The 14821-nt window shown below is 51.4% G+C and overlaps 1 protein-coding gene across 2 annotated transcripts in view; it reads left to right on the top strand.

Moving 5' to 3' along the window:
* The window catches only part of MFHAS1 (multifunctional ROCO family signaling regulator 1), a 61562-nt gene that overhangs the window by 4346 nt on the left and 42395 nt on the right, over window positions 1-14821 (top strand). For both annotated transcript variants that reach the window (XM_032950265.2, XM_032950264.2), the window contains exon 2: window positions 2170-2651. In XM_032950265.2, the coding sequence (XP_032806156.2) occupies window positions 2170-2651 (482 nt within the window). The remainder of the gene's footprint in view (window positions 1-2169; window positions 2652-14821) is intronic.

The raw sequence follows: 14821 nt of genomic DNA, 5'->3' as shown, positions 1-14821 counted from the left end.
ACCTGCTTTTACTCAGTGGACACATTGAGGCCGATATGGTTGTCATAACATAAAGTTGACGCACAAGGCTTTTTGTGGTGTCATTTGAAAAATCGAAGGGCAATGCCTTTAGATCTTGACATTATTCATTTTAGCGTACACAACTAAATCAATTGGCATTAATTTACTTTACTTAAAATGTCAACCCGATGCCCCTGGATTATTTGTCAGTGGGCTTAAATAAAGGACATTGAATTGATATTGTACACGATAGATCCTGAACATAAGGCAAGAAGGAGAGCAGCTTTGTGGCCTGCATCAGTTTGATGAGACCAGGTTTCAGGCCACAGTTTGGCCACTCTTAGAGGAGATACAGGGGCCGAGTCTACCATTGAGAAATTACGCTTTTTTACTTTTTCACACAGTGGGACACGTGGCGTTTCTCCGACTATGATTGTCTCTACCCAGGTTGGGCACTATTAACGTCAAGGCCCGATGGCTCTAAATTCCGCAATACACGGCAGCGAGATAACAACATTCAGTTGTGCCTTCCGTGAAATCAAACTGCTAACCCAAATAGTTTAGGAGAAATAGCCATTCAAAATCTTCCTCATAAAACTACTTTTAGAAAATGTGACCAACTTGGGCGTGTTATGCACTTGAAGTCTCGTCGTCCCGCTATTGCAGAGTGCTCGCTGTGTATGCCCTAGGTATTTGAGTTGACCAAAATGTGCATTAAAAAGAAGCTAAGGCGCTACTTTGTTAATGACCGCTGTGTGTTTTAATTATTGCTGGTTGTCACTAGTTGCCCTGACCAAATTAAGGCAGATTTAGCATTCTTTAGAAATGCCTTTAGACTTGGCCCAATTAAGATAATTAGGTAGACATGTGCCAAGCACACGCGCGTGTCTTGCACTGCCTGTTATAATTGGTGCCGCAAAGTGCAGGAGCAGCTGCTTGCTTGTATTTACAGTTTACGACAGAATAATCCTACGCACCTTGCAGGTGCCAATGCGCTAATGTGCTCTGCTCACAGGATGAATTCTCGACGCGGAAGGTGGTCTGCTGGTTGGCCTAGGGAGCTGGATGATAAAGCAGTTGATGAATGTGTGGAGGGTATGCGTGTCAGACGTGGAATGCTAAGAGTTTGTGGAATGTTTTAAGACTGCAGTAGCTGGTGTGTGGGTGGCTCCGGGGAGCCAATATGATACTTGTGTCAGAGAAGCACTAAAATTATTGAGTTCAGACTTCCACTTCAGATTAAGCCTGGCTTTTTCTAATAAACCGACCGTTTTAGCCGGGTTACCACTAGCTTTACATACAAAATCCCATTGTGCAATTGGGTTTTCCACTTAATTTTTCAGTCAACTTTGAGGGCCTGTTTGGCGGATGGGCGCACCGCGGACCGCTCGCCTCAGCTGTAAAGCAGCTCTTAAATTTAGAGTGAGAGACCCCAAAAAGATGACAAACTAAAGCGTTTTGATTTAAAGCTTTCGTGACTGCAGTAATTCATATTCTTGATTTCCTGCCGTTGGTTTTCACACCTGATGATGACTGTTTGTGTTACAGTCGAAACGTCGTGAGAATTTTATTGTTTTATATATATTTTATTATTTTATTGTTTCCCTTCAACGTGACTTTACTGAAAGAACCAAGAATATAAACTAAAGCGTGTTTATTTAAACACCGAGCACAGGCCTCGAGCACAATCGCAGTGCTCTGGGGGGCAGAAGACAAGTCTCCGACAAGTGGCCCAAGAATATTTGGTATTACACATGTCAGCCTCACCAAACACCGTATATCTCTATTTCTTGACATTCAGTCAGCCAACACGTACAGTACAACATAGGAGCACCGTCTAGTGTTGAGTGAGAGAAGCTTTTGCAGTGGTTTCAGAAGTAGCTCAGTGGTGTTGCCTTGTGTGGTTATTTCCTGACACGATGTGATTATTCCTCTGAATGTTAGGCGTTGCCATGTGTCTCACTTCATGCCAGATATCCAGTGCCGTAGGTATCTAATCGGTGTCCGCACATGTAAACACGCTAATTGACAGTAGCACCCACCGTGTTCATACAACTAACAGTCGCAGTCAGCGGAGTTTGGGGGCGTGTGGATTGCGCGGCAGCGTCGAGCACCCCGTGGCCTTGTGGCTGAAATCGCGATCGCGTCGTGCCGCCCCCCCCCCCCCAGGTACAGCGCCCGCGTGAACCCCCACGTGGTGGAGCGCTCGGACGGGCGGCACTGCGTGTGCGCGTACCGCGGCAAGGTGCCCGTCACGCTGAGCGTGCGGCGCCGGCGCCGTGGGCCTTCCCGGGGATCGGACGTCCGGGAGGGAGACTCCTCCCCGTCCAAGCAGCAGCAGCAGCAGCAGCACGAAGATGAGGAGGAGGAAGAGGACGAAAAAGACTCGGAGCAGCCAGGAGGAGAGGGAGACTGCTCGGTAGCAGGCGACGTCGGGGACGGCGCGTCCGCGAGGAGCGGGGGCCCGGCCACCGTCTGCATCGCGAGCCACGCCACGCTGGCCAACGTGTGGACGGCCTGGCAGGCGGTGCTGCCGCTGGTGGAGGAGCTGAGCGCGCTGCTGCAGGAGTGGCCCGGCGTCCACTACACGCTGCACGTGCTCTGCGCCAAGTGCCTGCGCCGCGGGTGCCCGGACCCGCACGCCTTCCCCGGTGAGTGGACGCTTCCGGCGGGCGGGCCGAGTCTCGATCGCGGCGGCGCGGGGGGCTGGCGCGCCGTGGCCACGCGCTGCTGCTCTGGAGAAAGCGACCGATGCACACGTCCCGTGCGTGCGTGGGCCTCGCTAAACCGCCCAATGTCGCGTCTGCGGAGTACCTGGCGGGGAAAGCGCACGGTGAAGGTTGACATTTTAAAACGTAACCGAATGTTTCCTTCGAGCTGGTGGCCTCATCGTGTCCGCTGTACCTGCCTTCTGTTCGACCTGAATGATTATGTGAGTGTCTCATGATGCGGTGCAAACTATTGTCTTTTCGTCATGGTGTGTATTCGTTATATGTCTTATAACTTCTGCAGCAATTTATTAGTTTCCTTTAAAACTCCAGATTTAGTTTAAACTTTTTACATTTCAAGGACAGTCTTTGGTTAGTGGCTTTGAAAAGTGTTGTTATATATGATATGACAATGAAAGCCAAAACCTGATTCTCTCTGGGGGCTTACACAATTTGCGGATACATTTTTGAGACAATCGTATTTCGTTTGGTGAGTGGTGGCGGTGGAGTGGTGGGAGGGGGTGATCAGCATTCTTTATACGTGCGTGCCGAGGTTGGCGAGTGAGCCATTGCGGACGGCTTCTGGAGTAGCCGGGTGGTGAGTGTCTGAAAGATTGCCGCCAACAAGCGATGAGGGCGTTGCCGCAGCGTCGTCTCCACGGTTCGAGGCTTGGCAACCGCCGTGCCACCCGGATGGCTGTTCTTGATATTCCGCAGGTGGAGAAGATGGATACAAAAAGAAAGTGAATAAGAATAATTCGAGGGAGGAAAATTATATTCCTCGGACATGTAATGAGAAAACAAGAGACTGATCATTTTTAATGTTTTTGGCTGGGACAGGAAGCTGAGGAAGACAGCGAATTAAGCACAGAAGATAATTGAACAATTGGATGCAACAGGGAGGAGTGTCTGATGCAAAGTTGTTGAGTAAACATCACGGGCAGAGTTGAACGGAAGGAAGGCCACGATCGCTGACGTCTTTGTAAAAGGACACGGTACAGAGAGGGAGAGTGGGAAATAGCCGCAGCTGCTGTGTGGCCATCAATAGCTGTGGCCATCAGTGACTGTGACCATCAGTGACTGTGACCATCAGTAGCTGTGACCATGGTTCCAATTCGTCAAACGCCTCATTGAGCAGACTCAACAACGGAGATTCTTGTAAATTCTGGTCCACAAAATCGGTTGAGTGAGACAGCTCTGAACGCCTCATTAACCGATTGATGTTGCATATTAAAAGTGGGAAAGAGTCCGTTCAGCGCACGAACGTCTCGGGAAAGCCACGAGGACCCCAGGACAAAATGGCAAGGTTAATGGGTGCAAGAAGAATGTATCGCGGGGGCACAGTTTTATGCAACATCAATATGAAACCAAAACTTAAATCGTTGCTGAAAAATAACCAAAAAAATCTACAAAAACTATTCGAAATTATTAAAGTAAAATCATTGCACAGTTTATTCAATATGGAAGTGAATATTGAAGTAATTATTTTTGCAGAGTCGCAAAAGTAAGTGTGCAATCCGTGAATAATAGACAGACCGCTTGAATTCATGCGGGATGTAAGCAGATGTACAAAGCACGGATCGTGGAATGGACTGGCATTTGAGAACCAGTGATGTGAAGAGTTACAGCGTCACTACGAGTGCCGATGGGCTGCAGCGGTGGAGCAGTGCTTGTGCAGCCATGTGCAGCCACGTGCAACCCCATCCATAAACATCTTGTATGCATGCGAGTGCAGAACACGGGCAGTCGAACTGATCATCAGAGAGGTTGTTGGTCGCTGACGAAGCATTCTCCTGTGCTCCTGGCTCGAACGAGCACCTCGGTAAAGGACTCTCCAAATGTTTTAGTAAATGTTTTAGTGAATGTTGCGTTTGGTTTGAATGGAATTTCGGCCACTGCTGAGAGCGAGGCGGTGCATAGTGTGCCCAGCGCTTGAATCAGCTGTGTCGTGGAGTCTTCCCGCTACCCCTCTTGTCGTGTGTTGGAGGTGGAGCTCGGCCGATGATAAATGCGGTTTCTGTTTGGATTGGGAAGCCATCGTTTTGTACGGTCGGCGGAAAAACATCCGGTCAGTCGAGGGACTCTCTTCATAGCTGTGACTTCTTGTGTAAATATAAACGTCATCGTTTTTACACGTTGGAATTTAGTCGCCTAAAGTGACCCCCTGGGTGCTGCATTGGGCGTTTCTTTTCACCACAATTTGCTGCACCCAAGACGATTGTGTCAATCAAAGACTACTTGGAAAGTAAACCCCTAGCCCTCGGTCCGTATCGGGCCAGGTGGCTGTACGGCAGAGCCAGCGGCTCGCAGTCTGAAGGTTGCGAGGAGTTAAAGTCCTCGTTTGAAGGGTGGCTTAAGTCCATCACCCTTCCGGGATGGACACGAGTGCCGCTTGGCGCTTCGCCCGCACCTCTGGCTTGAGCTGCCCCAACGCAGTGCAGTCATCGCTGCCACGCTATCACACCCTCATTGCGCACAATCTCATCACATCTCGGAAGCTAAGCACAGTTGAGTCCGGTTGTTAGGTTGATGGGAGACTGCCTGCGAATGGATACGAGGTATTGGTAGGCTTGGGTTGCGAGGTGGTCGGGGCCCAGCAGGAGAGCTATAGATTCTTCAGTCTGTCTGTGCAGAGCTTGACGTGTATGGGGTTTCTCTCTGGGTGCTTTGAGTTTTCTCCATCATGCCACACATTCAATAATACAATTGGTCAAAAATCAAAATCCATGTCCTTCCTGACCAAGTTTTGAGACCCAGCGAAGCTTTCATAGAGGGATGTTATTGTTGTTGTAGTTACTATTGGGTAGGGGCTCGGGGACCGCCGTGAAAACGATCCGTGACATTGCAGATGCCTATCTTTGGTAAATGTTTTTTTGTTGTTGTTGCATGTACACGAGATTATTTATATAAGATGAAAGTGCTCCTTGCAGATTGTTTACACCATCGGGCCCAGATCTGTCCGGAAGCACTTATTTACCACTGCATAGAAGCATCGCAGATGTGAAAAGCAGGAGCCGAATCGGAGATTCCGCGGCCGAACCGATGAGTACGAGGCAATCGGCGCTGCAGCCGTGCGGGCGAAGCTCGCGCGACGGAACGCTTTGCCAACAGTCGCCCCTTAGACTCGCTTACCGGTTGGGTGACAAAAGTTAACGCCGCATCCCACGAGGTTCTTGACTGGAAATCTCAACTCGATGTCTCTAGCCTTGTAACGTTTTGCTCTTTCCATGCGTCGGAAGGAGACTTTAGTGGCACTCGAGGATGTGGCGCTCCCATCTCAAACACCCGGGCACGGCTGACTTGTCGCCGGGCAGTTGCCATCCTCAGGCTCTCGCCGCCGCCGACTTGGCCGATGGCGCGACGCGGTGCGTCCGCAGTGGCCAGCGCCGTGCCCCGTGTGGTGTCTGGATCAGACTCTGCACGGGTGAGCAGGGGTTGCGGAAGAGCGTGGCACTTAGACGCGCTCCTCACTCTCCAGAAGCACGCTTTATTGATTGGGGGGGGTACCAGTGGGCAAAGCCGAGATGATCTCGCCGATTCCCATTCCTCGCCGAACAGTAGCGGCGAATGTGGAGTGGGGGAGGTGGAGTGGGGAGGTGAGGGTGGAGCGGTGCGAGAGTTGGGTGGGGGCCGCTGGAGTGGGGTGAAGGGAGGAAGTAGGGGGAGGTGGCACGAGGGCGGGGGTGGTGGCGTGGGGGGTGAGCAGGGGGGGGGGGCTGAAAGGGAGAGGAGAGGAGCGGTGACTCCTGCTGTACCTGGCCAGGTTGAGGCTGAGCGCAGCGTGCGTGCCCACGTGTCGTCCCGTTGGCGCCCGTGTGCGGGTGTGGAGGGGAGCTTCGGCCGATTTGTTGACGCGGCCGAGGGGCGGTCGCCAGCGCACCCTGGCACGGCGGACCGTTGGGACACCTCGCCAGCACATTTGCATCAAATTGCGTTGGCTCCCTCGGAAGCTGGGGAACATTTTGGTACGTTCGGGTGTCCAAAGCGTTTACTCTACAGCCTGATCCTTGATCCGTGATGTGCAGGATTTCATGGAATTACTGTTTGTGAATACTAAAAAAAAGCGTTCAGTCACTTCACCTGGATTCTCACTCGATTCGTTGAGTTGGTTGTGGGAGAAATCGTTTTATTGCCATCGATTAGTTACAAATGCTGTCTAAGTCCTTCATGTACACTCGCACACTTCATACGCATGTCTATTAGCACCGTTGGTTACGTACGGTGGGATATAAATTGAGCATACATACGTATGGCTAGTGTATGAAGCAATGGAAATTCTGTCTGACTTGTGATATCTTTTCAGACTAATTGTGAATGGGCGTGCTCTCTGACGGCCTGTGGCCATGACAGATTTGCATGCTGTGGTTGTTTTAGAATTCTACTGCCCTTGTCCCTCAGGGCAGGCTGGTGTTTGTGGCGTATCTGTTAATCGTTTTGGGGTTATCACCTTGATCACATCCGACGTCAGCAACACCGATAAGCCGCACTTAACAAATTATATGGCAACCTCGTCTGGACATTAGCGAATGGCACGATGCAGGTAGGCAGACTTGGCGTGTAATTCTCAGCATGCCCAAGTAACAGTGACATGACTGTGCAGCTGAACCACGTGTTCTCTGTGCAGCTGAAGCACGTGTTCCCTGTGCAGCTGAACCACGTGTTCTCTGTGCAGCTGAACCACGTGTTCTCCGTGCAGCTGAACCGCGTGTTCCCTGTGCAGCTGAACCACGTGTTTTTGTGCAGCTGAACCACGTGTTCTTCGTGCAGCTGAACCACGTGTTCTCTGTGCAGCTGAACCACGTGTTCTCTGTGCAGCTGAAGCGCGTGTTCTCTGTGCAGCTGAAGCGCATGTTCTCTGTGCAGCTGAACCGCGTGTTCTCTGTGCAGCTGAACCACGTGTTCTCTGTGCAGCTGAACCACGTGTTCTTTGTGCAGCTGAACCACGTGTTCCCTGTGCAGCTGAACCACGTGTTCTTTGTGCAGCTGAACCACGTGTTCTTTGTGCAGCTGAACCACGTGTTCTCTGTGCAGCTGAACCGCGTGTTCCCTGTGCAGCTGAAGCACGTGTTCTCTGTGCAGCTGAACCACGTGTTCTCTGTGCAGCTGAACCACGTGTTCTTTGTGCAGCTGAACCGCGTGTTCCCTGTGCAGCTGAACCACGTGTTCCCTGTGCAGCTGAACCGCGTGTTCCTTGTGCAGCTGAAGCATGTGTTCTTGTGCAGCTGAACCACGTGTTCTTGTGCAGCTGAAGCACGTGTTCTTTGTGCAGCTGAACAACGTGTTCCCTGTGCAGTTGAAGCACGTATTCCCTGTGCAGCTGAACCGCGTGTTCTCTGTGCAGCTGAAGCATGTGTTCTTGTGCAGCTGAACCACGTGTTCTTTGTGCAGCTGAAGCACGTGTTCTTTGTGCAGCTGAACCACGTATTCCCTGTGCAGCTGAAGCACGTGTTCCCTGTGCAGCTGATCAGCTGGAGCACTGTCCTCTCCTGCGGGCACAGCAGGGGAGAGTTCATCATCGTGGCGTGAACACACGCAGTGCTTGCGCAACCTAACTTACGTGCGCACGCGTAAGTTAGGTTGAGTATTGAGAGTCGCAGAGGATTTCTCTCGCGAGGGACGCATCTCGCACCGCTGTGAAACGTCCCGCACTTGATTACACTTGAAGAGGGGTGACCTCGCTTGTTGGCACTCGTGTGCATGACGACCTCGCTTGTTGACACCCGGTGAGCGATGGCGCCGCTTGCTTGCACTCGGCGTAGTCGCGGCGAACTCGCACCAGCCCTATAGACACACATTGCCCAGACGCCGTGTGTGTACTCTTTACAGTTTTTCAGTATTTACAGATGGTAGGGCGGAGTGGTTGCGCACGCGTTAGCGCCCTGCACCATGAAACCATCAGTGGCGGATTATATCCGTACTCGTACCGTGCATGCACCCCGCCACGCCTTCCTCAATCTGAACCAACGGAGTGTGGTGAAGTATGGTCAAACAACTCCAGTGACAAGAGAGGTGTGGGCGAGGGCCTTCTCACAGCAGTGTGGAGACGACAATGGATCACGGTGATATGATGATACATTTACATTGGCCAACTCGTGAATGGGGCCCACGATGTGGAATAAAGTTGACGACGATCCATAGCGCTGGATGTCACGTCGCTACAACGTAGATCCCGTATCGCCCGCAGTGGCGGTTGCACGGCTCGCCGTTCTTGCATCTGCTAATGCATCGAAAAGCGTTCTGCAGGAGTCTTAAATTAGCGGAATCTGGAGAGGATTAGCAGGTCGAAAGGTCGGCGTCACGCAGACCACGACCGACCGCCCCCGGATTCCCGTAAGGAAATTGGTGCACGACCGATTCCATTAACGTCCAACCGACGTCGCATGCAACATCTGCCGGACGATCGATGGTGCTGCAACTTGAGCCGAGAGCGATGTCTTAGGACGCGTTGCTGGCCGAACAACATACTGTACGTGACACGAGTGGCTTCTTAAAACTAGATCCCTGACGCTTGCGTTCTGAAGTGCTGTGTTTGCACCTTTGTGCGTTCGGGCAGCTGCTTCCGAAGGGTTTTTTTCCAGGACCAGTTTTTTGGTCTGATGGCAACTTGTTGTCCCTGCTGAGAATTGATTTTAATGTGGCATGAATGGTGAATAATATTGTAATTCTCTAAAGGCTGTTAGCGAAACATTGATCAAACTGGTACCTGCAAAGTTGGTTTTCCTCTGCCTGCTGCATACTTGGTGGTGTTTAAACACCAAAAGATCCCCCGTATAGCCTTAACAGACTCTTGAAACAAGTGCTGTTAGCGAGCGCCTATGAATTTCCGGCACGGCACACGAGCGGGTGGTGTGGCCAGAACCACGCCCGGCCGCCTTTGTCTCCCCCAATGGCGATGTTTACACACTGCACCAGGTACTCATTTGAGGCTGAGTCGACCTAGGCGAGGCACCCAGGACCGGTTCACATAATTGTCACCGGTGCTGACCGTGAGCGGGAATTGAACTCGGGTGGCCGGGTTCTTAGTGCAGCGTAGCGCTAACCACTCCACCTCCGCTCCCCACTGCACAAGCATGCACACACCCACACACACACCCACACACACACCCACACACACACACGCACACTCCCACACACACTCCCACACACACACGCACACTCCCACACTGCTCACTTAAACACTCACTTGCCGTCAACGTGGCACAATCCGGAACGGCTAAAAATCAGTCAACACCTGTATTGCATGTGTTCATTGCATGTGTTCATTGCATGTGTTCTAATCGATGCTCTCAGACATCCCGAGAGAGAAGAGCGTTGTGTCAATCAAGCGACTTGTAATGGGTTTGCATTGGGTGGTATGGAGGAAGATAATTTATTTAACAAAACTTGTTTCACATTGTCCGCTGGGTAATAAGCAAGGTTAAATCATGGATGTATTCATTCTCTCGGTGTTTACGACAGGCACTCTTGCGAGTTGTTTCTGAAGCGCCGGGGGGTGAGAGTTGTATGGTCCGGGTTCGTGTGACGGATCGGTGTTTTGACGCTGAACTAAATTGAACCCATTTTTATTTGACCGCTCGGGCAGCATTGCAAAGCGAAGTTTTCTTAACCACCGCAAAACACTTGGGCGTGTCAAATGCTGCGTAATTTTACGGGAACGGGACGCATTGGCACAGTGCCGTAGTGAACGACGAACAGAGGAAAGACAAACCCAGAATTATCTTGAGTTTGAATAAATATCGATTTTTATTGAGAGTTCTAATGGCGAAAATTACGCAACAATTTGAGAAAACGGGTCCAGCAATGGAGTAGTAGAGTGTCCACGCTTGTGTGGATGGAGGGTTCCCGGCACAACTGTCACCCTTCACCGATACAAATGTAACCAGGTGAATGGCCCACCAATATTGCCTATGTTTGGGAGACGCCTAGGGAATTGTGTTCCATGTGGAAATGTGTTTTTTATTTAGTTGTGAGGTTTTTTAATAGATATTTTTTTAAGTAGCTGAATAGCTCATGGGATTAAAACCATATCAAGCACTGAGCCAGCACCACGCGGAGATATCCTGGGTTTAAAATTCTGATAGCCACCCAAGGCTAAAAACGCTTTGCCATTGTAGCGAGTTGATTATCTCATCCTGGTCACCACTGACTGTACAAACACACAATCACTTTAAAATGTCTTTTTTTTACCGATTTTATGCTTATTCCACCTTTGAATGTTAAACATTTCCACTAGCCGTACGTGATGGAGAGGCCTAATTCAGGGGCTTCAAAACCAGTTCTGTGACGTCAACTTCACAGGCTGTTCAATGACGCCAAACGGTACCGACACAAAGATCCCCCTATCGTCCTAACAGACTGTTGGGGCAAGTGCTGTTAGTGAGCACCTATTAAGACCGGCACGGCACACGACGGGACAATGGCCAGCACCACGCCCGGCCGCCTTAGTCTCCCCAATGCTGATGCTATGAGCGTGGCTCACCAGATTTTCATTAATGCTGAGTCAACTTTGGCCTCCCTCGGTCAACTAAGCCTTCATTAAGACTGAGTCAACCGGTTCAGATGTTTGTCACCGATGCTGGCTGTCAACGGGAATCTAACTTTGGTGACCGAGTTTATGGTGCAGTATGGCAATTACCACCCTCCTGCTCGTGTACCCATGCACTGTCTCTCACACGCAGCCAGGGTGTCAGGTTTACCATCACTAGGAGCTTCCCGGCTGACCTCGCCTAGATTCCTGCTCGGGAAAAGGAATGGTTCGTGCCAGGTATTGAGCCTCGGGGCGTCAGCAAAGGAACGTCCGGGTCAGCAAGGTTCTGCGCGTGCGGTGGCAATGAGGCGCGCAGTTACCTGTGGTGGTCCGGCACACGGGGACAAACGGACACACGCGTAATTGATGGTGGTGGCTGTGCGAGGGGTATACCGGGCACCTGTCCATGTAGGGGGCCCGCTGTCGTCTCTCAAGCTCGCCGCCCCGCTATTTCAGGCTGCCCGTGTAAAGTGTTGCCATCCTGGCGCGAATACCCCCAGGCGCAGCGTTTCCATTGAACAGTGGCCGTGTCGTGCCGAGTTTCAGCGAGCGCCACTTGTCGGCCACACATAGCGATGTCTGCTAGGAGAACGTACGTTGTACATATGTACGTATATTGAACTTTTTCGGCACCGTACGTAGCCAACCGTCCTAATCGGCAGTGCTTGCATGGGCAACGTTCTCCTGGCCCCCGTGCACGGCACATCCTCAGAGGTGGAGTACACTAAACTAAGTTACAAAAAAAGAAGTTGATACGATTGTTTGGTTTGGCCATAAATCATCAAGGTGGTAGACATGAGAAGCTAGTGTGAACACGGGTAGTCGTGTGTGCTGTATTTAAATCCGGTATCTTCCCATGCCGGCTCAGTGACCGGACCTGCCATTAGTCCACTGAACCACCTTGCCACATCTCACCGTAGTTTAAGTGGCTATTTTACACAACACCGCACAACGTACACTTTTTACGCTTCACAGTGATACAAACGGATCACCGGCATCTGTTTTGACAACAGCGCGCTTTTGTGCTGCTCCAGATACCCACTCTGCTGGAGCGGCGCGGATCCCTGTCACAGTGGCCGGGCGGAAAAACTTGGAACAAAACTCTTCCGCGGCCGGGAAACGCGCGGATTTGTTTTCTTTATCGTCTCGCGTTGAGGCCAGGCGGAGGGATGGAGCTGCTAGGCGCCGCGTCCTCGCTGCCCGGAGCTGTGCGTGCCGAGAGCCCGGCGTCTCTCGGCCGTTGGTCGCGTTCGCGCTTGCGAGCGTGCGCACGTCTGCGTTTGAGCCGAGGCACAATCGTTTGCAGTTGTCGGGCCGCGTGTGCTCGTGTTTACGCGGCAGTGTTTCGGGGTAACCAAGCTGAGGGGGGCTATTTAGGTCTGCCGGGTGCTGCCGACCCGCTCCAACGTGAGCTCACCGTGCACATGCCGCGAAGGTGACTCACTGCGGGGTGCACAGACTCGCCAGCGCTAGTCAAGCCGAGACACACGCACGCAAACGCGCGCACTTATTTTAACAAGCAGACACTGGCTTTATTAGGCAAGCAATAGTGCTTGCAGAATTTGGATTTTCAGTCCAGCTTTCCTAGTTTGGTGTGTCTGCGCGCCAGCTCTTACTTTTGTTTTTGAAACCAGAGGGAGGGCAAGCCAAAGATTTTCCTTATTAAGGTGAAACACAACGCGCTGGAGAGAATCCCTTCGATGGTTCAGCAATTTTCACTGTTATTGTGGGTCGTGTGTGTGCGTTGTGTGGGGAGCGGTAGTGTTGTGGTTAGCGCGCTGCGCGACGAACCTGGCGACCTGAGTTCGATTCCCCCTCACGGCCAACACCAGTGACGATTATCAGAACCGGTCTTGGGCCTCTCCCCTAGTTTGACTTAGCCTCAAGTGAGTACCTGGTGCGGTGTGTAAACATCGCCACTGGGGGAGACAAAGGCGGCCGGGCGTGGTGCTGGACACCCACCCGCCTCGTGTCCCATGCCGGCCTTGATAGGTGCTCGCTCACAGCACTTGCCCCAATAGTTTGTTAGGCTATATGGGAGTCTTTGTGTTTTGTCGAAGCTTCAGAAACCAAACTCCTAAGTAATGAACATCCTGGACGTCACAGACATACACACAGACACACACACACAGACACACAGACACACACACACAGGCCCCTCCGGTGCTCCTTGCTGCCCGTAATCTGCGGGATGAAGCCAGCCAAGGTGTCGCTCTTGGAGATGGCATTCATGATTGAGGCTTGTAAAACCAGACGAGTGTGTGCGTGCGTGTGATCTTGGGGGTCATTGGGAGTCATTTAGCACACAGCTTTGGTGGTTATGTCAAATCTGATGAATGCTGAACTTTTAAGGGGACAAGACAATTACAGAGTGACATTTTAAAATAATGGCCATTGTGTTTTGTACAGCTCAGTACAGTATATATGGGGCAATGCATGAACATGGAAATACAAACCAGTACATGCCTAGATGTGCAGTCTTATTCTGTAACCGTATTAGGGCAGCGTTGACAAGTATTGCATTTTTACGCTGGTAGGGGCTGAGTTCTTGAGTGTCTCACGAATAGGCTGGTTGTAAGGGATGATGGTTCTCAAATTTTGGAGGCCGACTGATACGTGGTGCGAAAAAAGTGGCAGGATCTGTGGCATTCTGCGAAATGGATGTTGATAACACCAATGGAAACAGGGTAGGTACGTGCACCGGCGTGATTGCTGTCCAGAAAAGTCATACTTCCCCTTATTTTGTCTGTTTCCTCTAAAATCCTAAACATGTTATAGTTTAGCTTTGGCAACTCGTGTTGACCCATGGCTCTTATTAAACACGTCGATCAAGAACATTTTTTTTGGTGAAATAAAGACTCCTCAAGGCTCGCGTTGTGGTGCGCGCAGGGCGGAGCGAGCGCGGCCACGGGCTCGACGCGTCGCTCGCCCCTCGTCTTTGTTCAAGTCCCTTTCTGGGGACAATTTTAGTACGGTCGTACGTACGTTGAACGCCTTTCGCACCGTACGTAGCCGGCCGTGCCGATCGGAGGTGCGGGGGGAAGGACAACAAACTAAAGTCGCCGTTCCTCAAGTGCGGCTGCTCAAGATCACCGTACCTTGAGTACGGTTGCTTAAAGTACGGTGATCACGAACAATTAAGTTTAAAAAAAATATATACTACATGAATATCAATATAGTTTGCAGCGCGCGGGCACCCCGCGGAGTGAAGAGTTGAAGCGCAGCTGCTCCACCGACACTGGAGATCTCGTGGCGTTGGCACAGGGGAACGTTCCATTCAGCAGTGGAGTAGAGAAAGGCTATTCACCTAAGCCCTGTCCTTCCCCTGTGCGCGAACGCACGAAGCCACCTGAAGACGTTTGTTTTCACTCTGCCATCACGGCGCTTCTCCCCTGCATAACGTGCTTGTTGAACGGCTCCATGGCATCTGAAAACAATCCATAATCAGCCACAAGTGGCTACGGCCAGAAAGCCTTGCCGTTCCGTGTCAGCGATATGGAATGGATCCGAACGTGAAGATATATTTATGCAGAAAATTGCAAACAGATGCCCACGATTCGATCTTATAAGGGGTGGGGTGGGGGTG

This window comes from Petromyzon marinus, chromosome 9, assembly GCF_048934315.1.
Source record: "Petromyzon marinus isolate PM22_M1 ecotype Great Lakes invasive population chromosome 9, UKy_Petmar_22M1.pri1.0, whole genome shotgun sequence".
NCBI lineage: Eukaryota > Metazoa > Chordata > Hyperoartia > Petromyzontiformes > Petromyzontidae > Petromyzon > Petromyzon marinus.
The sequence above is the reverse complement of the archived record's forward strand: the minus strand, read 5'-3'. Positions and strand labels throughout refer to the sequence as shown.